Consider the following 27,500-nt stretch of genomic DNA (forward strand, 5'->3'; position numbering starts at 1 on the left):
TTAAATAAGATAGCGAATAATAGTGAAGCAAGCTTGCTCCCTAGGAATACCCCCATATGCGTGAAGCACCTCAGGTTTAGACAGTAAGTTGCAAATTATAAATCTTCGTGACCTATTACTGAGAAAAGCAGCAACCCAACGTAGTAAGCACTCGTCCATCCAAAGGAATTCCAGTTTACGCATTAGAACGTTGTGATCTACTATGATTTACTAATTATAAATCAAACCCTTAAGAAAAATCTGCAAAAAAACGCACGTACCTAATTATCTTTCTCATCTACTAAGTGATTTCAAGATTTTGTGCACGAGATACACTAATCGGCAAAGGTACCTGGTTGACTTTCCACTTGAGGAAAACAGTTTGAAGTGTAGTTTACTTCCTAATTGTTTTAACTTAATAAAGAGGCAGGGATGAATCCTTTCAACACTTAACACACTGCCTTACTATCGTATTAAATTGACTTTGGTGTTGAGCACTTTGAAATCATTAATGGGACGTATCAGTTGATATTTAATCATAACCATCATCTTGTCAGGCACTCTTGGTATTCGTCGATGTTCGCTTAATGCACCAAAGAGTAACTTATCTAAAACTTTATAAACCCTGGGCAGTGAAATGTACGGTATTTAAAAATACCGTAAATTTCATTGTGCAAAAAGCCCGAGCAAACCCAAACACTTCAAAGCATTTGTTTTATAATTATCTATGAAAGTATATAGCAAAGGTACCTGCCTAGCAAGTAGGATTCTCAGAGATGTAATACCGATTTTTTTGTTTGGAAGGTGCTTATTCCCCGAACTACGTGAGATGTGGATGTGTGGTCATTACCAGCCCCAGAGTTTCTCTCTCCTGTGCACGTTCTGGGAACGAGAATGGAATTGATGAACTACGGTTCGTAGGTGTCTGTGAACTAATGCAAGAAAAGGGCTACGGACAACATCAGCAAGAACACACCGAGGGTCATAGTAACACCAGAGGAGCCTTCAGAATTCATTGCTACTCTCGGCACAGTCGTGGTAGTACCAGTGTCTGCGTGGACAGTAGCCGTGACGGTGACAGTTGTGGTGACTGTCTTGGTAATAGCACAAGGTGGTGGGGTGACGGTGACTGTTGTGGTGACTGTCTTGGTAATAGCACAAGGTGGTGGGGTGACGGTGACTGTTGTGGTGACTGTCTTGGTAATAGCAGAAGGTGATGGGGTCGGGGTGGTGGTGTCTGCGGAGCGTGGGAAACTTGCTTTGACAGTCCGGTTGTTGAGTGGCTGCACTGGACGGTAATTGCCAAATTCCGGTAAAGTGCCGTTCTTTTCCAGACTTCGCAAAAGGTCCAGCTAAAAAGACAACGAAAATCACAGTCAGAAATTTCTGATACATTTCCTCAAACCATCTGCTCCAAAGATTCCAAATAGTAAAATTCATTAAGAAATCTAGTAAATGCGTGGCATACACGACTTATGTAAAAATTAAAATCATTGTAAGCAATTTGCATAGGAAAACGATAAGAGATGTCATATATTTGAACTTAGGAAACCATTAAATGATTTCTTATGAAAAGGAAGCTGGCTTTTATAAGACTTTTATAATTTAATGGAGTCCGTATTTCAAATATATATCAGGGAGCTTTAGAAACTACGACGGTTACGGCAACGACAGGGACACAGATAATAGCATCACCGGTTAAATTTAAAAGAGGAAAAATAATCGTTTTGCACGAGCGGCACTCATTTCAGGACATATTTTCTCGGTACTCTGCGTAACAACGACATGAAATCACCCCCCTACCTCTCCCCCCACCCCCGGGAGGGGAATCCCATATTAAAAGGGGAGGGATGCTCGTCGTCTTGCTTACGGATGTAAAGTTTGGATTTTGTTCTCACTTAGGGTATTTTGGGCAAAACGCAATCATATGTAGCCGTGAAGTTCTCCTTTAGGGTTGCATGCGAAGAAATATAAAAGTATATATATAAATATATATATATATATATATTTACTACATATATTTTCGACTGATTCATATAATCTGAAAAAAGGCCTCTCTTAGGGGTCAAAAAAAGCCTGGGCCACGCCCAGATTGGTCTCCTTTAGGGGTTTAATTTACAATTTCTGAGGAGCGTCTACTCCCACCCACCCCCACCCCCCGGGAAAATCACCAAATTTGAGGTTTCGACGAACAACATGAGCATACAGATGTGAATGTTTCATTCTCTATTTTTACTCTGACACGGCTCGTACCAAATTAATTTTGGGATACTTGGCCCACATCGTACGCCGGCCGTGAAACATATGGAGTCTGAATCACGGAGGACTTTCTTAACCCATTCTTGATTCTTGATTCTTGATTCCGCCTCAGTAATAACTACATAATAATAATAATAATGCTTTATTTATATAGCGCTATTTCCCTTTAGCCCAATAGCGCTTTACAATAATTACAATCCAAAGTAGGAAAATTTACAAGTAGCAATAGGATGGATTTTTACAATTTTCAGATAAAAACTATATTAAAAACTATTTTAAGATATTAAAACTATGTTTCCAGGTAAAAAGACTATATTACATGCTAATCTAAGTTATAACATTTTTTAAAAAGGTATGTTTTCGTATAGGTCTTAAAACTTGGTAACGAGGTACTCTGTCTGATAATGTCGGGGAGAGAGTTCCACAAACTGGGTGCTGCAAAAGAGAAACACCTATGGCCATAACTTACTAGCTTGACGGGTGGTATTTTTAGTAAGTTTTTAGAGGAAGATCTCAGATTCCTAGTTGGTGCATAGGGCTCTAATAGTTCAGTAATGTAACTAGGAGCCTGGCCATTAAGCGCTTTATAGGTCAGAAGTAGTATCTTATAGTTAATGCGCTGGTTAACTGGAAGCCAGTGCAGCTGCTTTAGGACAGGCGTAATGTGGTCATATTTCTTGGTACGAGTAATAATGCGGGCAGCAGCATTCTGGACATTTTGTAAGCGATCTATTAGAAAGGTGGGTAGCCTATACAATATTGAGTTGGCGCTATCAAGCTTAGAGGTAATGAAGGCGTGAACCAGCTTTTCAGTGTCTGCTGGAGATAAACAGTCTCTTATCTTACTAATGTTCCTGAGGTGGAAAAAACAGGCCTTGCAGGTATTGGTAACATGCTTATCTAGTGACATGTGCTCATCGAAGATAACTCCAATGTTCCTTGCAGTTGGGGATGGCTTGATCCGTTCACCAGACACATCGATGTATTCTATTGATGGGGATGGGCGATGTCGCGCGCTTAGGACCAGTAACTCCGTTTTTCCTCTGTTCAGTTTAAGCTTATTGCTTACCATCCACGAGTCGATTTCGGAAACACACGCTTCTATCTTAGCTATGGAATAGGCTTGTTCAGCGGGAGTGGGCTTAAATGAGAGGTATAGTTGAGTGTCGTCGGCGTAGAGATGATAGTTGAGTCCATGCCGTCTAATTATGTCCCCGATGGGCGACGTGTATAGCAAGTACAGAATCGGCCCTAAAACCGATCCCTGGGGAACACCATAACGGAGTTCTTTCACTTTTGATTTGATTCCATCAATCATCACAAACTGCTTCCGATCTTGAATATAGGATCGGAACCATTTTAGCGCATTTTCTTTCACACCGTAGCGTTTTGACATTCTTTCTAGTAGCAACTCATGGTCGACGGTGTCGAACGCTGCAGACATGTCCAACAGCAGCAGGACAACGCATTTCTGATTGTCTATTTCACGGAGAATGTCATTTTGTACCTTCAAAAGAGCAGTCTCTGTGCTGTGAAAGCATTTATATGCTGACTGAAAAGATTCCTCCAGATCATTATCACGTAGGTAATCACTCAATTGACAAGATACTGCCTTTTCAATTATCTTTGATACAACCTTCAGGTTTGAGATAGGTCTGAAATTTGGATAATCCTCACAATCTAGGTTGTCCTTCTTCAGCTTCGGTTTAATCATTGCTTCCTTCAGTGTAGCGGGAATATATGCTGATTGGAGCGACATGTTGACCATGTTAGTGAAAATGGGTAGAAGAGTCGATTTGCATTCCTTGAGAATAGATGCTGGTATAGGGTCAAGATCACAAGATTTTTTACCGATTTTGTCCACAAAACGTTCAACCTCTCTTGCTGACATTACTCTGAACTTTGTGAATTCGACATGACATGGCTGTTCATTTGCTCCGCAAGACTGGATAGTGGAGGTCATTTCGTTAGATAGCTCCGTTCTTATGGTTGCTATCTTCTTGTCAAAGAAGTCGGCGAAATTATTCGTAAGCTCGATCGTTGAGGGCGCAGTCGGATAGCGTTTCTCTACTTTACGATGTAGCAACTTGTCGACTGCGTTAAAAAGTATTTTTGGATCCAGTGCATTCTCTGATATAATAGATGTATAATATGAAGCCTTCGCGTCCTTAAGCATTTTGTTCACTATCTGACACTGGTCAACATACATCTGTCTGTCGACACACAGTCTTGACGCTCTCCAGCGGCGCTCCAGCTTCCGACGCTTTCTCTTGGCATCACCAATACCCTCATGGTACCATGGTGCCGATGGGCGGAGAGTTATCAAGCGTCGTCTCAGAGGCGCATGCTTTTCAAGTGTTTCTTTCAATGTGTTTTCGTATTGTTCAGTAAGGCTCATAAGATCGAGGGGGTTAGTTGTCAGAAGGTTGGACTGCTTTAGATCATCGTTGAAGCTATTCATATTTACAGAGTGAAGTTTACGATAACTAATTTCCTTTCGTTCCAGAGGTGGCTTCTTCAGGCGAAGCTTACAGTGCACAGCAGAGTGATCAGACAGCATTGGATCTCGTGTTTCAGTGCAAATAACTAACTCGTCCGCGGCTCTGGTTATGATCAGGTCTAAGGTATGGCCCTTCTTATGGGTGGGGCCATTAACATGCTGGACTAGACTGAACGATTCTAGGACCTTGTTAAATTTGACAGTATCCAAATTTTTAGTGTCATCCATGTGATAGTTGAAGTCCCCCACTATTAGCAGGTTTCCAGGGGAAACAACTAACTGCTCTGTGAGGGTGCCGAATTCTTCGAAGAATAGAGCATTGTTTAGTTGATTTGCCTTCGATGGAGGTGGTCTGTAAATGATAACAATTCTTGTAGATCCAGTAGAGCATGTCGTAACGACGTCCAAGTATTCAAAAGAGCTAAAATTTCCTTGGGTTTGTCTCGTAACTTTTATGTGTTTCTTTACCAAGAGACCAACTCCTCCTCCTCGTGAGTTTTTCCGTGGAACATGGTAGAAGCAGTATCCAGTGGGGCAAACTTCGGCAATGGAAAAATTATGGTTTTCATTATCGCGTAGCCATGTCTCAGTCACTGCGAATATGTCTACGTTATTTTCAACTGCATAATCTTTAATCGCAAGCTCCTTCTTATTGATCGATCGGGTGTTCAGCAAGCAAAATTCAATGGGTATAAAGCCATTTTGCAGGTTTTGGTTTGAGCATCTTAAATTGATAAGATTTTGCCGATTCACTCCCCTGAGACAGCAGCTTTTAAAACCGGGAGTGACATTATGTGACACAGCAGTGGGCCAGGATGCATGGCTGCGTTTGGCTTGTGATGAGACAATGACCGGTATTGTTCTGTTCATAGAAGGCCCCGGGTTGAGCTTGAACGTCAGATCACCAATTAATTCCATCTTGAATGCGGCGGAGCTGTTAGGATAATAGAAGCATGGTCTTTTGTGTCTTTTCATCCTACGTCGCTTTGATAAATTTCTGTGCAGAAAAGAATCGGTGATTGCATAACCAGTGTGCGTCCAGCCGCGTGGTATGCATGTTATGAACAATACATCTTTGTTTGGGTAATGACATGTACTGTGAAATAGGATTCCAGCAACTTTATAAATCAACCGAAGGTGCAGTGGTGGATAGGAAAAATCCCTTCTAATAGGTAGAAGATTCAGCCATGAGTCGCATTTTCCAGGCCAGTTTGTAGATTTATAGCTTCTGTACCGTCTCCCATTTAAAAATTGGTGGTTGGTGCAGCAGAGAACGAACCAAAGGAGAAAAATTGAAGAGCGATCACACATACGTCTTAACCTCATTACTATGCATCACCGACATAGATCAAGTTCTGCCGCCAACTTTCGTACGAAGTAATCGTCTCGATCTTTGTTAACTGCCACTGTTTGGGTGCTCGAGGCGAAGCAGCCATGCTGGAAAGTTCATAAATCGCTCACCAGAAATAACGGCGTTTTGACCTTGTGGAGGAGTAGATGTCGCAGGATCCAAAGTCCACACTTGTGTTAGGGAATTAGAGGCGTGAGTTAAGCGCTGCCACCACGCCAATAAAGAGGAAACACTGCGTTAACTCGAAGGTTTAATAAACTACAGCGTTAACTCGAAGGTTTAATAACTACAGCCAGAAACTAAAATGTTTTGGCTTTCTATAAAGCAAAATTCACAGCCATCGCCTCTCAAAATAGAGCAGTTACTAGGACTGTACCTGGTATTGCGATATGAAGACATGGTCCCTAAACACAGTCCACGTCACAGATTCCAGACAGGTAGGAGTGGTCAGAGAACCATTGTACCGGAAGAACTTAGTCTTGTCGGCAGGCAATAGGTCGTGAAACGAAAAGGCTGGAACGTCGTTCACTGCGGTGACTGTAAAAAAGGCCGAAACAAGATACCACGTTAGTCCACAATGACCTAGCAGCTGATATGGTATATCCGTAGGGAAGAAAAACCTTTTAGGATTGTTTTCATTATTTGAGGTATTCTTTCGCCGGTAAAACGCACCTAACTTTCATATCACTATGAAAACCAATATCACTACTTACAAGACTTAGTAAGCTTGTTGGCAGTTTCGAGGAATGAGAACGCTGTATTGTTGTGTTCTCCAACCTGAAACAAGAAGACAATCAATTAACCTCTTTTACAATCGATTTTAATGTCATCGAAATGAAAGCTATAACCATCATCATCTTCCTCATCATTGTCGATTCTTACCTCAATCAAAAGACCAAGAACGGCAAGACCATCGGGTTTATCAATTGCTTCTGCGATGTTGGCATATTTTGTGTTGTAGCTGACAAAGTGTAACTGTAAAAGAGTGCAAAGTATTTTACTTATGTTCCTGTGACATAGTTATGCGTCGTCGACATGGCTCAGAGATGGGTATGAATGATCTAGTTAAAGAGCGCTGAGAAACAGAGGATTTCGTTACTTCTGTGCCGAAGACAAAAGGTATCGAGAGAGTCATCATTGAGTGTAAAAAATATTTTTTTTGCCACCACTAAGTGAAGATTAATAATAGAAACCAATAAATTTCGATGCTTTTACTTACTTCTGCAGCATATTCCTTTCCGTCGACAGTGTGTTCTGATCCAACATTGTTGTTGGCTCCCCAATGAAAATGAAACTGAACTGTTGTATAAACGCCATTCAATCCTCCACCACTCACATTGTACACTCTAGGAGGAAAGGACATCTCCAGGGCATGGCCATTGTTGGAAGCAGCGAAAGTCTTGTTTAGTGTCTTGTTGTAGTTTTTTAGTGTGAAGGTACCCAGTTCTTTGTCGACAAATACCTTTGCTGTTTCGATGTCAATTGGTGATTGTCTTTTTCCAGTGCTGCAAGCGTCCTGCCAATTATGAGGACCTGGAATAAAAGCGATAACAATGTCATAAAGCTTGCTAACTTTTCAAATCTTGTCTAAAAAGATTTCCGTATACTTGAGACAAAGAATCCTTACCATCTAAAGCATTTGGATTGTAACTCCATTGAGCTAAAGGAGAAGAAGACAAAAAAGACGATGTTAGCACACAGCTTGTCTTGAATCACTCTCTCACTTAACGTTTCAAAGTTCCCCACTTTATTTGTATTTTCTATTTGTTAATGTAAGATTGTTTTAAAACTGTAACGTGAGACGTCATTTAACACGATAACAGAAACGGAATACCGACAGCAGCCTGAGAAAGGAGCATTTCACTCATACAGTAATATCAGAAACCCATAAGGGTTGAAACGTGTAACGGCCCCTTGTGTGCTGGGAAACAAGCTTCTGAATATTCAATTTGCTAAGTACCATATTTGGAAAAACAAGAGCGAGGGGTTTACAAATATGGTAGTTAGCACTGAAACATTCAACCAATCAGTTGGCACTGAATATTCGGAAGCTGTGAACGCGCGTTACACGTTTCAACCCTTATGGGTTTCTGGTAATATATAACTGATGTTAGTATTTGTCAGAACTTGTATCTGGTATTCGGCGATCAAAAAGATGTTAGGTAGTCGATATTGAATATTGGCCACTGGGAAAGCTAACTGTTTTCTTTGAGTTATAAAGGATCTTAAAATTTTTAAAATCAAACTTTGTGTATCGAAAATGTTCATCAGTTTCTTTTTATGGTAGAAAAAGTGAGATTTTATTTAATTAAGACCTGATGTCTATAACAGACATTAAGAAAACATAAAAGCCATGCAATTACTAGCTTACCAAAGGCAAATGATGCACAAGAGACACTGAGGACCAAGGCCGAAAGAAACTGGTTCATATTGACTATGATAGCTGTGGAAAAAGATGAAAAAAAAACCGACTTAAGCACAGGCAAGCAATACGTGCATGATTAAGGGTGGACCCTCGCAAGTGGTGAAAAAGAACGTAAGACGGATTGGTCTTTTTGTCTCATGGTTTCAAGCGGTTATAAACACGTGAGGTCCTTAATGCACGTGAAGATTATTATCAGAAAGCGATATTCACTGCAGCACGTGAGGACACATGGTTATATGTTAGGCGATGGAAAATATCGGAGCACGTGAGTGCACAACATTGCATGCACGTGACGTTATGTAATATATGATTTATGTGTATTACTTGTCAAAAACATTTCCATCTTAAGAGGGTGGGCGTATTTTTGTAAAGTATATTGTAGCTTTAGTTTCAAGGCGCATGACGTAAGGTCATCTTCCTATTCATTTCGGTAATCTTATTGAAAAAAAGTGGTTTTAATTCCTTTAGAAAAAAGGACTACTGTATATAGCAACACCAAAAATTATCGACCCATCCAACAAATGGTCAGACAACTTGAAAAGTATCAAAGATATTGTAATTTTAACAATATTGTCCAAGATTTTTTAATAATTTAAGCCTTAATGAGTTCTTTCGTTTGGAAATTTCGGTCAGGACACAAACTATTTCTGAGATGATATGATAAGAAAATTGTTTTGTCGGAGATACATCGAGTGAGTGTAGAAGAGGCAACTGAATTACGTAAGACATTTGACAGGTTTATGTAACAGCTTATTGTCCTGTGCCCAAACAGTAATCTGTCTCAGTTCACTTCGATTTTTTTATATTATACAGAACCTTGTAGCTCGGTAGTAAAAGCATGAGAATGCAACTATAGTAAAGACCAGAGTTCTTCAACTTAACTTTCAGTTCTAATCTCTTTAGTTCATTTCCTCTCCAAACACAACAAGATGAAATGGAATAAGGTCATTAACGAGGCTCTTGCTTATAACATTATTTATATTGTATCAAGATTGCCGATTGATTAGCGTTTACTTTTTTCTTAGGATGCAAAAACGAAAACTAAAAATGAATGCACCAAGATGGACTCAGCTCACAGGAGAAATACTAAAATCAACTTAAAATCGTTAGAAGTTATATGTTCCCTTAATTAACGTTTTCTTTCTAGTTGTTTGGTCAGAATTTTAAAGTGACTCTTTTAATTGTAATCAAAATTATAGTTAATCTTGTTCAGAAGAGACTTTTTCCGTTACTGCAAAACACATGACAAAACTGCTTTTCGGGTGGCAAATCAGGAATGGCATCCGTTTGAATCCTTAGGAACCAGCGTTTAACAGGAAAACTACATTTTTAAAGAAGGCTCAACACAGCTAAGGTCGAATTAAAAGCTGATAAACTGAACAATATCCGAGTGCAAAAGTGACGATCTACAGGAAACCCAAGCTCAGAGCACACTTAAGCATATATATGGGATGAAAAGTGAAAGGAAAAAAAACGGCGTTGAAAATAAAACCAAACTGAAAAACATTGGCTTAGAATCGAACTATCCATCATTCATATGACCGATTCAGTGAAGACCTACGATTACTCTCCGATTGCATCTACTTTACGCCAACCGAGCATTCCGATAAAGTGGCAAAGGTCAGCATGTTTAACAACAGAAGCTCTCTTTTCGTTTCTGTCTCTCTACCTCATGAAACAAAAATTCTCACTTTAAAATAATTTCTTTATTTGCAAAGTTGTATAAGCAATTAAATTTTGATCGGTTATTTGTTGTTTCCTTGATAAAACTCTTCATCAAAAATTGCGGTATACGAGCTTAAGGCAGGCGTGCGTTTGAGGCGGCTTTTTTTTTAAAGGATATTTTGGCTTTGTTTGCGTTTCCTCGCAATCTTTCATTTTTTTACTAAGAAGTCATCGATTTAAGATTTCCTTTCACTTCAATTTTTTTAATTACTTAACGCAAGTGCTTTGGAAAGAAAGCTGAACAATTTGAAAAGTTACATGTTAGAAATAATTGTCCCGGCGTTTCGAGATTCCATCGTCTCAGCAAACACTTATCACACATACACAAATGACGATTAGAAAACCTGACATCCTATACAAGTTATTTATACCAGCTAAAAAATTAATCACATCTACCACAAATGCCTACTTTACCTTAAAACTGAAGACGTGTCTTTCTGAAGATATAGCTTGAAACTGTGTGCTGCTTGACTGCAAATTGGAAGAAATAATCTCCCAGTTGAGTTAACGAGTTAAAAACTGAAGGTAGGAGTCAGAAATTTCAATTCTTTCTGAGTGTCAGGATCGCTGCGATCGCTGGAAAATATCTAGAACTATGTAACGTAAAGTTTCTGGAAGTTTTAAGCAGCGGTCGAAGCGATCTCGGAGAACACTGAAAAAATTGGAAAGTTTTGCGATTTTTATACCCTCAGCTCTAAGATAGGATTCCTGTGATATTGTCAATATCGCAATATTCTAAGTTTTTAAGAAACGAGTATTTTGATATTTATGATTTCTTTTCGTCTTTGTTTTGCTGTTTCTACCAAACACGGACGTTACGCAGTGGGCTTCCTGCGCAAAACAAGTAATTCTAGTGAGTTTGTCTTAAGCAACAGTAACGGTTGTTGATTTGGGGCGAAACATATCAAAAAAGATACCCAATTAATTGTGCAAAAAGGAGCCATGCATTTTTGAAGCTGAATACAAAATTAAACTTGGACGATTTGCTCACGTGATATTGCGCATATTTGCGAATATACAAAAGATAAAGCTGTCTTTTTTGATTAATTACGAACATAACACTTAACAACTCGCGTTTTTAGTCAACGTGAGATTTTGCTAAGAGGATACATTGATTCAGGGTTTCATAGCATATTTGTCGTCTGTGAGAAGTAAGGTAAAGTCTGTTACGAGCCAAGAAGGCCCATCAGGCCGGCGCTTATCTCCTGTTTAGCATGAAGCGACTAGGAGTATTTCTACTCCCCCCTGGATGAAATGCCAGTCCATCGCAGCATTAAATTCGCCGGTACCAGGTTATACACCTGGGTGAAGAGAGGCACTATGAGAGTAAAGTGTCTTGCCCAAGGACACAACACAATGTCCCCGGTCGTTTCTTCTCTGCTGTTTGAAGACGTCCTTTTTTAATCAAATAAGAAAACTCGAGATCCACCAACAAAATCTTCAATTCAAAAATGATATCCAGTTCATACACATTCACAGAAACATTTACCAGATATTGTATGAGCTGCGGTAATATGAATTACACGCTCTTGATAACATACCCGTTGTCTTTATTACAAACTTTTACAAAGAGTTCTTTCTTGGACCGATGAACACTCGACACAAACTTTGAGGACTAACGTAATATCGACGCTTCCTTTTAGAAGACGCCCACGGTCTCTAGCCAAATTTTCTCACTTTTTTCAAAAGGTCGATGAGAAAGCATTTCTTTTCTGCGATATTGCGAATGTGAAAGCTTTGTGTTTTAAAAATAATATAAAGTCATAGTTGAAGGACGTATATAGACGCAAGGCTTGTTTCGTCTCTTGAAACCTTTTAATTCTATGACCCACATTGCAATATTGCAATGCATTTATCGTGATGATCTTAGTGTTTTGTGAAAAGACTGTTATTTTCCTGACGTAAATCGTAGGATCGAGTTAACTTTCTGGGGAATTTAATCTCTCACTCAAAAAAAAAAGCCCGCAAACAGAACAACCGGATAGGAACGCATAGCGTGAGTCACGCAGTGGAGATTTTGTGTGCTTTCTCACGTTGCGACAAGCGCGCGATGACATATCATCATCATATCATATATTTTTATTTACCCTCGGATTTTTAGAGTAGCTTGGTGTAGCTAATATCTCCGAGCATTTACCCTCCCAACCATGATACATCACAGAAGACAGACCACAACACCGGGAACTACATGCCCTACTCTTTACGACAAGTGTGCGGGTTCATTTACGTCCCACAGGATTATGAACGTTGAAGGGTTGTGAGACGGGACCTCCGGCTTATCACCCTTATCCGAGAAGACTAGAGAGTCTAACCATTCGCAGATGTAATTACAAAGGCAGCACTTTCTCCTCAGTTATTTAAAGACCCTGAGTGTTGGTCCGGCCGGAGTTGAACTCACGACCTCCCGCGTGACAGCCCGTGCTCAACCAACTGAGCCACCGGTGCGCGGTGGCATCAAGTGCATTAAATGATATGAAATGTTACGTAATTCAAAACAATAACAATAACACGATTTAATTTTATGTGGTTTTCTGCTGTCTTGATGTTGTTCAAAGGAAAAACAGAATGATGCTTGGCCGATACAAGATGACGAAGCGAGTGTGACTTCTGGACAACCAGAGTCTCTGAATTTATTTTCCTTCCCTGGATATGGAATATTGAACAAATAAGCGTTTTTGTTATTAAAAAAAAGCGAAGCGTTGATGAACTGATACACATTATCGCGCCATGTCGTTGAGAAATTATTGGGTCTTATATCAATTGTTTACGAAAGTTTCTACGTGTAGAATGCGGTCCAAAGGTTAAGGATTCACGTGCCTGGCACGTGAGGGAACCTGTTTGTACGACTTCTCGAAGGAACCTTTAAACTATTCAAAGCTTTTTGATTGAAAAACTCCTAAAAAAAACATGGAGCTGTAAGTCCGCGAAAGTGAAAGCTATCGCGTAATACTTGTGTGGTGGTGCTATTGATAATGCTTTCTATGATAACAGAACAGTCTTTAGCGAATAATCTGCTTTCACTGGCGTGATCACTACAGGACTATCATATTGTGGTGCAATTCTTCTGCTTTCTGCCATTCTTTGAAATATGCGGATAAAGTTGTGATCAGTTCTTTACTTGACCTTTGACTACGGTGTTGTTTAAGAACTGTACGATGGTTAAGATGTTTACTTGATCGTGTAGATGGAAGGAAAGCTTAATTGTTTCTACTTATAACAAAATACGATGGCAGGCAGCAGTTCTACTTTATTCTATTTGATGTAATAATTTTCTCACACTGTTTAATTTGTGGTCGATTATCTGAGTAGTTACCAATGATGGTTGTTCAGTTTGGAAGCACATTACTGTTGTTCTATTTTGATGTAGTCCCTTCGATAGTGGATACGTCAATAAAGTGAGAGAAGTGAATTCTTCTGCATAGAAGACACTGTACTTGCATTCCTTTTTGGCGCTCTGATTATCAAACTGCTCGGAATCTGTGGCTGAAATCCACTGATTAATTCCGTTGACACAACCACGAATCAGGTAACAAGCAGAACGATTTTATAATACCACACCCTGATCAGCATAAATGACACACCACGCCCGAGAACAATGACTTTCGAAGTAACATTTTCACAAACGATTGATCAAAGGAAGACTTCACCGAGACCCAATTGCAGAGCGCCATGAATAACTTACTTTTAGGTCCACACTGAGTTATCGACTCCGTGATGCGGCATTATCGGTCTGGCTATCAAAGGTAAAAACATTTGTTAAGTTTCTTATCTGTTGAGAAACTGAAAGGCCAGGTTAATAAATGGTTTTGCATCGTATACAGAAATAACACGACCACTGAGAAAGCCCTCATCCAATTTAAAAGAATTTCATGGTTAGTGGATATATAGTCGTCAGGCAAGTGAAACCACTGACTCAAAAACTGTCGACATCATTTAGAGTCAAATAATTTGCTTTTGACTGGTACACACAACGACTAAATCCAACTAAAATCCTACAAGGGTTTCCATGTTCCTCGTGATGGAGAGAGATGCTTTGATAAGGATACAGTTTTACGTTAAAAGTTGTTATCCACAAACTCTCCAGTAAAGTGTTTGCTTCTAGGAGATAATTTTGAAATTTGTAGGTCGCGTTCCATACTAGCAGATATTTCCGTCCAATAATTTTATTTTCTTTGGTTGCCTCTGTTTCAACAAGAAACTATTTCAAAGAGAAATAGTGTTTCGTTTCCGGAATGGTACGTAAGGGCAGGAGAAAAGATAAAATACTATAGTGTGGATCATTCTGTCTGTCATATAAATTTCCTTTCGTCTATTGAAACTCTCGAGAAATAAGTATGAGTAATCAAATGGTGACGGAATGAAATTAGGGAGTAATTTTACTCGCGTTTTGTCCAGGCGAGGGAAATTATTTGATTTTGGACAAAATGCAAGTGAGATTATTGCTCAATTTCACGAGACAGTATACCATTGCATTAGCTATTTTGGCACTGTTAGAAAAGTTGCCATAGCAACATTGTAATTTCACATCTGAAATTATAAATGAAAGCTGGAATTTCGCGCCAAAATTAAGGAGTAATTGGTCACCCACTTTCTTAAGATAGAAATGCCAACCCTCTGAACGGCGAGAAGCCTGATACAGATGGTGACAAGGAATCTCAACCATTAAAGAGAAGGTCACATACTTGTTCATTTCCGCACTATATCAAAGCATGAAGTCTACAAATACCCATTTTACCTTCAAATGCCATTGCATAACATTTCAAATTCCGCAAGTTCCGTGAATTTTCTATTACCCGTGTTACATATCAGTGAGCCTCGGCAGTTAATAGCTTTACATACAGTAAACACCCGCATATAAGAACAAGTAGATTAAGAACATCAGGCTGAAATTTGGTCAATAAAGCATCATATGAATAAGAACAAATTCAGGCTGATAAATAAAACATGTTCTTAATATAAAGGGAAAGGGTATTAGGATAAGGAAACAATTCAGTACAGTAACTTATATCAAAGTACTATGGTGTTCAGGACCATTACAAACTATTAAATATATTACAAAACAGCATTGTATGTTAATTAAACCTCCAGTAATATATAGTTTGAAGTATTTCTGAAACCAATTTTAAGAGCATTTTAAGAACACTTTCAGGCTGATTTCTCACTAAGCAGCCCTCAAATAAGAACACGATCAGCCTTAAGCCTTAAAAATGGGTTCTTATATGCGGGTGTTTACTGTATTAAACTGGTTCTTGGTTAACACAATATATTACTACGCTCTTAGTGGGGAGATTGTTTACACCGCTCATAGACCAGTTCACGCTCTTGATTGCATCATGGGTAATCAGGGCAACATAACGGGGAATTTTGTATGGAAATTCGGAGCATACATGACTCTACTTTATAGACTTTCGCCTTCATAAACCAAACAAATAAGTTCAAATTCACAACTGAGATGAACTGGACTTGGTATCCATTCTTTGGAGTTCCTAAACATTGCATTTTTGTTTCCACACATTCTCTGTAATTTTGTGACTTCGGAATCACAGGAAATGTATGGCAGAAACTTTGTTTAATAAAATCATTTCTGCAATAGTCATTCTCTCCAACTTTAATCTGCCGCGCCTTTAAGCACATATCTTCTGTTTTGGAAATAAAAAAAATCCCAAAATTGCATATCATGAATAGTTTTCATCGTTTTGAACGCAAACCTTTGAATATCTCTACATCTTGCCCTGATTACCCATAATTTACTCAAGAGCGTGAACTCGTTCATTAATTCGAAGAGATCGAGATAACTTTGGATTTTTCAACAATGGACTAGATCCCTCTGCATTTTTTACGTTTGCACATGATTTTCGGCCCTTAAGAGCTTATCACAGTTATAAAAATAAGTTTGCAACCGCAACTTTAAATAGTTTTAACCAATTCTTTTTTATACGCATAATCGATAAGTGTAATATCATTCTGCCAAAGGAAATTGCTGAGGCGGAGAATTTGAACACTTTTAAGAACAGACTGAGATGTCATCTTGCAAAATTTTTCTAGTGAACACTAAGTTCTTTTATCGCGTGATGTATGATTTATTTTTATAGTTAGTATATAGTATATTCTTATAGTTAGTATTTTAATTAATTTTTTAATTTACTCCTTAATTTGGGCTAATTTCCTCCTTGATCTCCTTTTCACTTTCCTATGGATTTGTGAATAAACAGTTATTATTATTATTATTATTATTATTATTATTATTATTATTATTATTATTACTGATACTGATATAGAAATTAAGAGCACTAAAGGAGGTATTTATTGACGTTTTTAAAGGGACATTTAGGGATCCATACGTTTTAAATTGTTTTGTCTGTTTACAGTTCCTTTTTTATTAGATTTTTTTATATTACACCTTCTAAACCAATTTTAAATAGGTTTCTTTAAGTACTATCTGATATATGTATTTGGAAGATATTGTGATTTTTATTTATGACCTTTTGTAAATTGTTTTGAATTATTAATGGCATATTTTGAAATTAAATTTATAATAATAATTGTTATTACTATTATTATTACTATTATTATTATTATTATTATTATTATTATTATTATTATCATTGTTATTATTATTAACAGGAAATCATTTAGATAGCCAAAGATTCCTATTTATCCTGCCAGCATTATTATTTGCGTTACAGGTTCACGTGTTCACAAATTTGTTTTTGCATCTCTTAGATGTTTAGCCAATGGTTTTCAATTACAAACTCTGTTCTTTTTTTACCCTAAGTTTGAGCTTGCGATGCAATCGAAACCTAGTAACTGGTCAGCGGTCAACTTCAAACATCCGCAAACCGTTTGAAAAAAGGACACAATGAAGCGTCAGACTCTTTGTTTGAAACCAATGCTGCTGAAAATTTAAAAGGAGCATAGAAAACAACATTCTCAAGAATGGAATCAAGTAACTTGGATAGCAGTGAATCCTTTGATACCAGAGTGTATGCGTACTAAAGCATAAAAATCTAAAAACTGTTCCCTTTCTCTTCCCCAACCTTCTCTCGGTCATCTAGAGACACTGTTTTTGCGTTTCAAAATAGCAGCATTGCAATTAATGCATCTTGAGTGTGTCTATGTCGATATGTCGACTTAGATGACCTGAATAAAATGGGAACGACAAACCGATCACGTTGCATGCATCACGTAAAATTTTAAGATTTTTCAAAACTTTACCATGCCTTTGGCAGACTGGATGTCAATTAGAGCCAGAGCGCGTTAATGAAACGTTGAAAAAAAAAGAAAAAAACATGCCACAGGTTAATGTTGTAATGTATGTTTATTTATCACTGCTGCAGTCGTATATAATACATCGGTAGTCACAGCTCATACCTGTTTCACACAACATTTAATGATACTAGTTCTACTACATAATAATAGATAAATTATCATAGTTATCATAATTTACACAACTTCACAGTCATAAACTCTGCATAAAGGTTTGTTCTGGACATAAGCCGTTGTGAGACCGAGAAGGCCCAGATCTTAATTTGTGGCCCTGTTCAACTATGGTAGTGCCACCGCTGATAAGGTCTTTTCCTTAGCATTCCTAATAAATTTCAAGCATGCGTGCCTCATCTCTACATACTGAAAAGAACTGAAGGCCAGCTAAAGCAAGGATATCTATATAATTAACCTGGATTAAGAAATTGTGGAGAGCTTTCTTCTGTACCGACTCCGTTACATAGGACAAATAGTCAAGCAGGGCAGCCCACACAGGATAAATATATTTCAATGCTGATCTAACAAGCGTGGAATAAATCGTAATTACAATCCTAGACAAATTGATTGGGAAAGTTCCTGTAAGCTATCGCAGAAATGTTTAAGGAGTCTTGTTCCACACAAACGATTCCGTTTGTATTCAATATCTCTATTTCAAGTCATTACAAATTTGCACATCCAGTATCTTATAACTAGAGACGCGATCATATCCATATAACTTGCGCATTGATAGGAAAAGGCTGGTATTGTAGTAACTTTACCCAGAGCACCCTGCACTTTGACGAATTAAGATGCATGGCACCTGCAAATCATTAGCAATGCACGGGATATAGCTGGGTGAGCACCGCGGTACCACTTCATAAACGGTTGTATCGTCTACATATTTCACCCAGTATGGTCTCTGCTTGACCAGTCGTTTAAATAAGATAGCGAATAATAGTGAAGCAAGCTTACTTCCCTGGGAATACCCCAATATGAGTGAAGCACCTCAGGTTTAGACAGTAATTCGCTAATTATAAAACTTCGTGACCTATTAGTGAGAAAAGCAGCAACCCAACGCAGTAAGCAATCGTCCATCCAAAAGAGCTCCAGTTAACGCATTAGTACGTTGTGATCTACTATGATCTACTAATTATAAATCAAACCCTTAAGAAAAATCTGCAAAAAACACACGTACCTAATTAATTTTCTCATCTACTAAGTGATTTCAAGATTGTGTGCACGAGATACACTAATGCAAAGGTACCTGGTTGACTTTCCACTTGAGGAAAACAGTTTGAAGTGTAGTTTACTTGCTAATTGTTTTAATAAAGAGGCAGGAGTGAATCCTTCCAACGCTTTCGCTAATTGCAAAGTAAGAGTTACTGGCTTACGATGGTATTGAAGTGACTTTGGTGTTGAGCACTTTGAAATAATTAATGGAACGTATCAGCTGATATTTAATCATAACCATCATCTCGTCAGGCACTCTTGGTATTCGTCGATGTGCGCTTAATGCACCAAAGAGTAACTTATATAAAACTTTATAAACCCTGGGCGATGAAATGCACGGTATTTAAAAATACCATTAATTTCATTGTGCAAAAAGCCCGAGCAAACCCAAACACTTCAAAGCATTTGTTTTATAATCATCTATGAAAGTATATAGCAATGGTATCTGCCTAACAAGAAGGATTCTCAGAGATGTAATACCGAATTTTTTGTTTGGAAGGTGCTTATTCCCCGAACTACGTGAGATGTGGATGTGTGGTTATTACCGGCCCCAGAGTTTCTCTCTTCTGTGCACGTTCCATGGCGTACCGTCTGTAAAAACCAACAGCTCTGGGAACGAGAATGGGATTCATGAACTACGGTTGGTAGGTGTCTGTGATCTAATGCAAGAAAAGGGCTACGGACAACATCAGCAAGAACACGCCGAGGGTCATAGTAACACCAGAGGAGCCTCCAGAGTCCATTGCTACTCTAGGCACCGTCGTGGTAGTACCAGTGTCTGCGTGGACAGTAGCCGTGACGGTGACAGTTGTGGTGACTGTCTTGGTAATAGCACAAGGTGGTGGGGTGACGGTGACTGTTTTGGTGACTGTCTTGGTAATAGCACAGGGTGATGGGCTCGGGGTGACTGTTGTGGTGACTGTCTTGGTAATAGCAGAAGGTGATGGGGTCGGGGTGGTGGTGTCTGCGGAGCGTGGGAAACTTGCTTTGACAATCCGGTTGTTGAGCGGCTGCACTGGACGGTAATTGCCAAATTCCGGTAAAGTGCCGTTTTTTTCCAGACTTCGCAAAAGGTCCAGCTAAAAAGACAACAAAAATCACAGTCAGAAATTTCTGATACATTTCCTCAAACCATCAGCTCCAAAGATTCCAAATAGTCAAATTCAACAAGAACTTTGGTAAATGCGTGGCATACACGACTTACGTAAAAATTAAAATCATTGTAATCAATTTGCATAGGAAAAATATATGAGATGTCATATATTTGAACTTAGGAAACCATTAAATGATTTCTTATGAAAAGGACGCTGGCTTTTATAAGACTTTTAAAATTTAACGGAGTCCGTATTTCAAATATATATATTAGGGAGCTTTAGAAACTACGACGGCTAGGGCAACGACAGGGACACAAATAATAGCATCACCGGTTTAATTTAAAAGAGGAAAAATAATCGTTTTGCACGAGCGGCACTCATTTCAGAACATATTTTCTCGGTACTCTGCGTAACAACGACATGAAATCACCCCCCTACCTCTCCCCCCCCCCCACCCGCGGGAGGGGAATCCCATATTAAAAGGGGAGGGATGCTCGTCGTCTCGCTTACGGATGTAAAGTTCGGATTTTGTTCTCACTTAGCGTGTTTTGGGCAAAATGCAATCATATGTAGCCGTGAAGGTCTCCTTTTATAGGGTTGCGTGCGAAGAAATATAAAAGTATATAGAGAGAGAGAGAGAGAGAGAGAGAGAGAGAGAGAGAGTTTAGAAGTGACCAAGGACGGACAACGTTAACCCTCTGAATGACTTTTTAATTGGAAGAAAAACTTTTTATGCCCTGAGCGGGATTTGAACCCACGTCCCCCTGTTTACCGGTTGGGTGTGATCACCACTACACTATCAGAGCAACCATGCTGGTTACATGGCCGATCTGAATAGTCAGTGGGAATTTTCTACGTGGTTCTCCCAGGCTAGTGTTTTTCTCCAACTAGATGACACTGGATAGACAGGAATGACGATTCACAGGCGGACGAGAGAGGAGAAGACAATTTATAGATCAGTTACAAAGGTCTCTCGAGCCAACAGCGGATCTTTGCCCCCCAGAGAGGATCACTAATGGAGCATCCCCTCCCACCCACCCCCTACCCCCGGGAAAATCACCACATTTGAGGTTTCGACGACAACATGAGCATACAGATGTGAATCTTTCATTTTCTATTTTTACTCTGACACGCCTCGTACCAAATTCATTTTGGGATACTTGGCCCACATCGTACGGCGGACGTGAAACATATGGAATGTGAATCACGGAGGACTTTCTTATCTGTAATGATTATTCTCAAAGGGAATAATTTTAACCCATTCTTGATTCTTGATTCGGCCTCAGTAATGACTACAGCCAGAAACTAAAATGTTCTGGCTTTCTATAAAGCAAAGTTCACAGCCATCGCCTTTCAAAGTAGAGCCGACCGCACGAATCAATGTAGCTTAGTTATTACTACGACTGTACCTGGTATTGCGATATGAAAACATGGTCCCTAAACACAGTCCACGTGACAGATTCCAGACAGGAGGGAGTGGTCAGAGAACCATTGTACCGGAAGAACTTAGTCTTGTCGGCAGGCAATAGGTCGTGAAACGAAAAGGCTGGAACGTCGTTCACTGCAGTGACTGTAAAGAAGGCCGGAACAAGATACCACGTTAGTCCACAATGACCTAGCAGCTGATATGGTATATCCGTAGGGAAGAAAAACCTTTTAGGATTGTTTTCATTATTTGTGCTATTCTTTCGCCGGTAAAATGCACTTAACTTTCATATCACTATGAAAACCAATATCACTACTTACAAGACTTAGTAAGCTTGTTGGCAGTTTCGAGGAATGAGAACGCTGTGTTGTTGTGTTCTCCAACCTGAAACAAGAAGACAATCAATTAACCTCTTTTATAATCGATTTTAATGTCATCGAAATGAAAGCTATAACCATCATCATCTTCCTCATCATTGTCGATTCTTACCTCAATCAAAAGACCAAGAACGGCAAGACCATCGGGTTTATCAATTGCTTCTAAGATGTTGGCATATTTTGTGTTGTAGCTGACAAAGTGTAACTGTAAAAGAGGGCAAAGTATTTTACTTATGTTCCTGTACAACTTATGCGTTGTTGACATGGCTAAGAGATAGGTATGAATGATCTAGTTATAGAGCGCCGAGAAACGTGGATTTCATTACTTCTGTGCGGAAGACAAAAGGTATCGAGAGAGTCATCATTGAGTGTGAAGATTAATAATGGAACTCAATAAATTTCGATTCTTTTACTTACTTCTGCAGCATATTCCTTTCCGTCGACAGTGTGTTCTGATCCAACAGTGTTGTTGGCTCCCCAATGAAAATGAAACTGAACTGTTGTATAAACGCCATTCAATCCTCCACCACTCACATTGTACACTCTAGGAGGAAAGGACATCTCCAGGGCATGGCCATTGTTGGAAGCAGCGAAAGTCTTGTTTAGTGTCTTGTTGTAGTTTTTTAGTGTGAAGGTACCCAGTTCTTTGTCGACAAATACCTTTGCTGTTTCGATGTCAATTGGTGATTGTCTTTTTCCAGTGCTGCAAGCTTCCTGCCAATTATGGGGACCTGGAATAAAAGCGATAACAATGTCATAAAGCTTGCTAACTTTTCAAATCTTGTGTAAAAAGATTTCCGTATACTTGAGACAAAGAATCCTTACCATCTAAAGCATTTGGATTGTAACTCCATTGAGCTAAAGGAGAAGAAGACAAAAAAGACGATGTTAGCACACAGCTTGTCTTGAATCACTCTCTCGCTTAACGTTTCAAAGTCTCCCACTTTATTTTTATTTTCTGTTTGTTAATGTAAGATTGTTTTAAAACTGTAACGTGAGACGTCATTTAACAGGATAACAGAAACGGAATACCGACAGCAGCCTGAGAAAGAAGCATTTCACTCATACAGTAATATATAACTGATGTTAGTATTTGTCAGAACTTGTAACTGGTATTCGGCGATCAAAAAGATGTTGGGTAGTCGATACTGAATATTGGCCTCTAGGAAAGCTAACTGTTTTCTTTGAGTTATAAAGGACCTTAAAATTTTTAAAATCAAACTCTGTGTATCGAGAATGTTCATCAGTTTCCTTTTATGGTAGAAAGAGTGACTTTTTAATTTAATTAAGACCTGATGTCTATAACAAACGTTAAGAAAACATAAAAGCCATGCAATTACTAGCTTACCAATGGCAAATGATGCACAAAAGACACTGAGGACCAAGGCCGAAAGAAACTGGTTCATATTGACTATGATAGCTGTGGAAAAAGATGAAAAAAAAAACCGGCTTAAGCACAGGCAAGCAATACGTGCATGATTAAGGGTGGACCCTCGCAAGTGGTGAAAAAGAGCGTAAGACGGATTGGTCTTTTTGTCTCATGGTTTCAAGCGGATGAGCCGGAAGAAAGGTCTGCTTAAAGTAACAAAGATCCGTGAGCTTGGAGTTTCATAGCTTTATCCATTTTCCTTTAGCGAAAAGATATTTAAATCTATTAACAGATCGATACTAATCGGGAACATGCTATAGTAATATTTAAGGAAGATTGTATGATAAGGTACTGCATTTATGTTTAAAACCGTTGCCGTTTGCAATACCCAAGTGCAAGCAAAGATAGAAAATATTTGAACTACTAGTCGGTTTCATATACAAGGAAAAACCGTACAATTCCAGCTGAAACAATACCAACAAAAATTCCTTCATTACTGTTCAGGGTATTAAAGTATCAAGAGTGTTCAACTTTTTTTTTCTCTTCACAATTACGCCGGGAAATATCAATTGCCTACAAGTTTTTCTATCGAATTTTTCTGCGAATTTGTAGTTTAACTTATCTCTCCTTAATGATTCGTTCTAGAATCGTATTCGACACAAGAAGGTGTAATCCAAATCGTGGATCTAGTGGATCTGGTGCGCCTATTGAAGCGCAGTGATAAGGCATCCGAAATAGGATTAGGAAAGTGCAGCTTTTACAAGTACTGTTACATAGTTTTACTGAAGTCCTCAATGCACGCGAACGCACGTGAGGTCCTCAGAGCACGTGATGCTTGTATCGGGTTGTATTTGGCATCCCTAATCTTTACTGATAAAAGTCCAAGTTATAAACACGTGAGGTCCTTAATGCACGTGAAGATTATTATCAGAAAGCGATATTCACTGCAGCACGTGAGGACACATGGTTATATGTTAGGCGATGGAAAATATCGGAGCACGTGAATGCACAACATTGCATGCACGTGACGTTATGTAATATATGATTTATGTGTATTACTTGTCAATAACATTTCCATCTTAAGAGGGTGGGCGTATTTGTGTAAAGAATATTATAGCTTTAGTTTCAAGGCGCATGACGTAAGGTCATCTTCCTATTCATTTCGGTAATCTTATTTTAAAAAAAAGTGGTTTTAATTCCTTTAGAAAAAAGAACTACTGTATATATCAACACCAAAAATTATCGACCCATCCGACAAATGGTCAGACAACTTGAAAAATATCAAAGATATTGTAATTTTAACAATATTGTCCAAGATTTTTTAATAAATTAAGCCTTATGAGTTCTTTCATTTGGAAATTTCGGTCGGGACACTAACTATTTCTGAGATGATAAGAAAAGAAAATTGTTTTGTCGGAGATACATCGAGTGAGCGTAGAAGAGACAACTGAATTACGTAAGACATTTGACAGGTTTCTGGAACAGCTTATTGGCCTGTGCCCAAACAGTAATCTGTCTCAGTTCACTTCGATTTTTTCATATTCTACCGAACCTTGTAGTTCGGTCGTAAAAGCATGAGAATGCAACTATAGTAAAGACCAGAGTTCTTCAACTTAACTTTCAGTTCCAATCTCTTCAGTTCATTTCCTCTCCAAACACAACAAGATGAAATGGAATAAGGTTATTAACGAGGTTTTTGCTTATAACATTATCTATATTGTATCAAGATTGCCGATTGATTAGCGTTTACTTTTTTCTTAGGATGCAAAAACGAAAACTAAAAATGAATGCACCAAGATGGACTCAGCTCACAGGAGAAATACTAAAATCAAGTTAAAATCGTAAGAAGTTATATGTTCCCTTAATTAACGTTTTCTTTCTAGTTGTTTGGTCAGAATTTTAAAGTGATTCTTTTGATTGTAATCAAAATTATAGTTAATCTTGTTCAGAAGAGACTTTTTCGGCTGCCGCAAAAAACATGACAAAACTGCTTTTCAGATGGCAAACCAGGAATGGCATCCGTTTAAATCCTTAGGAAACAGCGTTTAACAGGAAAACTACATTTTTAAAGAAAGCTCAACACAGCTAAGGTCGAATTAAAAGCTGATAAACTAAACAATATCCGAGTGCAAAAGTGACGATCTACAGGAAACCCAAGCTCAGAGCACACTTAAGAATATATGCGATGAAAAGTGAAATGAAAAAAAAACGGCGTTGAAAATAAAACCAAAAAAACATTGGTTCAGAATCGAACTATCCATCATTCATATGACCGATTCAGTGAAGACCAACGATTACTTTCCGATTGCATCTACTTTACGCCAAACGAGCATTCCGATAAAGTGGCAAAGGTCAGCATGTTTAACAACAGAAGCTCTCTTTTCGTTTCTGTCTTTCTACCTCATGAAACAAAACTCCTCACTTTAAAATAATTTCTTAATGTGCAAAGTTGTATAAGCAATTAAATTTTGATCGGTTATTTATTCTTTCCTTGATACAACTCTTCATCAAAAATTGTGGTATACGAGCTTAAGGCAGGCGTGCGTTTGAGGCTTTTTTTTGAAAGGATATTTTGCCTTTGTTCGCGTTTCCTCGCAATCTTTCATTTTTTACTAAAACGTCATCGATTTAAGATTTCCTTTCACTTCAATTTTTTTAATTACTTAACGAAAGTGCTTTGGAAAGAAAGCTGAAAAACTTGAAAAGTTGCAGGTTAGAAATAATCGTACCGGCGTTTCGAGATTCCATCATCTCAGCAAACACTTATCACACATACACAAATGACGATTAGAAAAGCTGGCATCCTATACAAGTTATTTATACCAGCTAAAAAATTAATCACATCTACCACAAATGCCTACTTTACCTTAAAATTGAAGACGTGTCTTTCTGAAGATATAGCTTGAAAATGTGTGCTGCTTGACTGCAAATTGGAAGAAATAATCTCCCAGTTGAATTAACGAGTTAAAACTGAAGGTAGGAATCAGAAATTTCAATTATTTCTGAGTGTCAGGATCGCTGCGATCGCTGGAAAATATCTAGAACTATGTAACGTGAAGTTTCTGGACGTTTTAAGCAGCGGTCGAAGCGATCTCGGAGAACACTGAAAAAATTGGAAAGTTTTGCGATTTTTATACCCTCAGCTCTAAGATAGGATTCCTGTGATATTGTCAATATCGCAATATTCTAAGTTTCTAAGTAAGTAGTATTTTGATATTTATGATTTCTTTTCGTCTTTGTTTTGCTGTTTCTACCAAACACGGACGTTACGCAGTGGGCTTCCTGCGCAAAACAAGTAATTCTAGTGAGTTTGTCTTAAGCAACAGTAACGGTTGTTGATTTGGGGCGAAACATATCAAAAAAGATACCCAATTAATTGTGCAAAAAGGAGCCATGCATCTTTGAAGCTGAATACAAAATTAAACTTGGACGATTTGCTCACGTGATATTGCGCATATTTGCGAATATACAAAAGATAAAGCTGTCTTTTTTGATTAATTACGAACATAACACTTAACATCTCGCGTTTTTAGTCAACGTGAGATTTTGCTAAGAGGATACATTGATTCAGGGTTCCATAGCATATTTGTCGTCTGTGAGTAGGTAGGTAAAGTCTGTTACGAGCCAAGAAGGCCCATCAGGCCGGCGCTTATCTCCTGTTTAGCATGAAGCGACTAGGAGTATTTCTACTCCCCCCTGGATGGAATGCCAGTCCATCGCAGCATTAAATTCGCCGGTACCAGGTTATACACCTGGGTGAAGAGAGGCACTATGAGAGTAAAGTGTCTTGCCCAAGAACACAACACAATGTCCCCGGTCGTTTCTTCTCTGCTGTTTGAAGACGTCGCTTTTTAATCAAATAATAAAACTCGAGATCCACCAACAAAATCTTAAATGCATAAATGATATCCAGTTCATACACATTCATAGAAAATTTTACCAGATATTGTATGAGCTGCGGTAGTATGAATTACACGCTCTTGATAAAATACCCGTTGTCTTTATTACAAACGTTTACAAAGAGTTCTTTCTTGGACCGATGAACACTCCACACAAACTTTGAGGAACAATGTAATGTCGACGCTTGGACGGTAGAAGACGCCCACGGTCTCTAGCCAAATTTTCTCACTTTATTCAAAAGGACGAAGAGAAAGCATATCTTTTCTCCGATATTGCGAATGTGAAAGCTTTGTGTTTTAAAAATAATATGAAGTCATAGTTGAAGGACGTATATAGAGTAAATCGTAGGATCGAGTTAACTTTCTGGGAAATTTAATCTCTCACTCAAAAAAAACAGGCCGCAAACAGAACAACCAGATAGGAACGCATAGCGTGCTTGTAGTGAAGTGTGTAATGAAAAGAAAATAGTTTTTTCGAGTCACGCAGTGGAGATTTTGTGTGCTTTCTCACGTTGCAACAAGCGCGTGATGACATCAACTGCATTAATTGATATGAAGTGTTACGTAATTCAAAACAATAACACGATTTAATTTTATGTGGATTTCTGCTGTCTTGATGTTCTT

General features: G+C 38.5%; 2 protein-coding genes across 2 annotated transcripts in view; both read right to left on the reverse strand.

The window, feature by feature from the left end:
• Positions 1-10,900, reverse strand: part of LOC138047114 (carbonic anhydrase 2-like) — an 11,766-nt gene extending 866 nt beyond the window's left edge. Inside the window, exons 1-8 of the mRNA XM_068893839.1 lie at positions 10,654-10,900; positions 8,461-8,532; positions 7,717-7,749; positions 7,309-7,622; positions 6,972-7,064; positions 6,803-6,866; positions 6,466-6,626; positions 1-1,331 (exon numbers count right to left, since the gene is read on the reverse strand). The exon at positions 1-1,331 is cut by the window's left edge and continues 866 nt beyond it. Of these exons, the coding sequence (XP_068749940.1) occupies positions 912-1,331; positions 6,466-6,626; positions 6,803-6,866; positions 6,972-7,064; positions 7,309-7,622; positions 7,717-7,749; positions 8,461-8,518 (1,143 nt within the window). The 5' untranslated portion in view covers positions 8,519-8,532; positions 10,654-10,900 and the 3' untranslated portion in view covers positions 1-911. The remainder of the gene's footprint in view (positions 1,332-6,465; positions 6,627-6,802; positions 6,867-6,971; positions 7,065-7,308; positions 7,623-7,716; positions 7,750-8,460; positions 8,533-10,653) is intronic.
• Positions 10,901-17,538: 6,638 nt separating this feature from the next.
• LOC138047115 (carbonic anhydrase 2-like) lies at positions 17,539-26,083 on the reverse strand. Its single transcript, XM_068893840.1, has 8 exons — positions 25,844-26,083; positions 22,957-23,028; positions 22,434-22,466; positions 22,026-22,339; positions 21,721-21,813; positions 21,552-21,615; positions 21,215-21,375; positions 17,539-19,790 (listed from the first exon to the last, which is right to left on the reverse strand). The coding sequence occupies exons 2-8, from the start codon at positions 23,012-23,014 to the stop codon at positions 19,371-19,373; spliced, it is 1,143 nt and encodes a 380-aa protein (XP_068749941.1). The 5' UTR covers positions 23,015-23,028; positions 25,844-26,083; the 3' UTR covers positions 17,539-19,370.
• Between the last annotated feature and the right edge of the window lie 1,417 nt (positions 26,084-27,500).

Source organism: Montipora capricornis, chromosome 4, assembly GCF_036669925.1.
Source record: "Montipora capricornis isolate CH-2021 chromosome 4, ASM3666992v2, whole genome shotgun sequence".
Classification (NCBI taxonomy): Eukaryota; Metazoa; Cnidaria; class Anthozoa; order Scleractinia; family Acroporidae; genus Montipora; species Montipora capricornis.

What these genes read in the sequence shown, in the direction of transcription:
- LOC138047115 (XM_068893840.1), bottom strand. Translation starts at nt 23,014, where the DNA reads ATGAACCAGTTTCTTTCGGCCTTGGTCCTCAGTGTCTTTTGTGCATCA. An exon ending in TTGTGCATCATTTGCCATTG is followed by an intron (nt 22,467 to 22,956) that starts GTAAGCTAGTAA and finishes CTTCTCCTTTAG; the next exon opens with CTCAATGGAGTTACAATCCA. An exon ending in TTCTTGGTCTTTTGATTGAG is followed by an intron (nt 21,616 to 21,720) that starts GTAAGAATCGAC and finishes TTCTTGTTTCAG; the next exon opens with GTTGGAGAACACAACAACAC.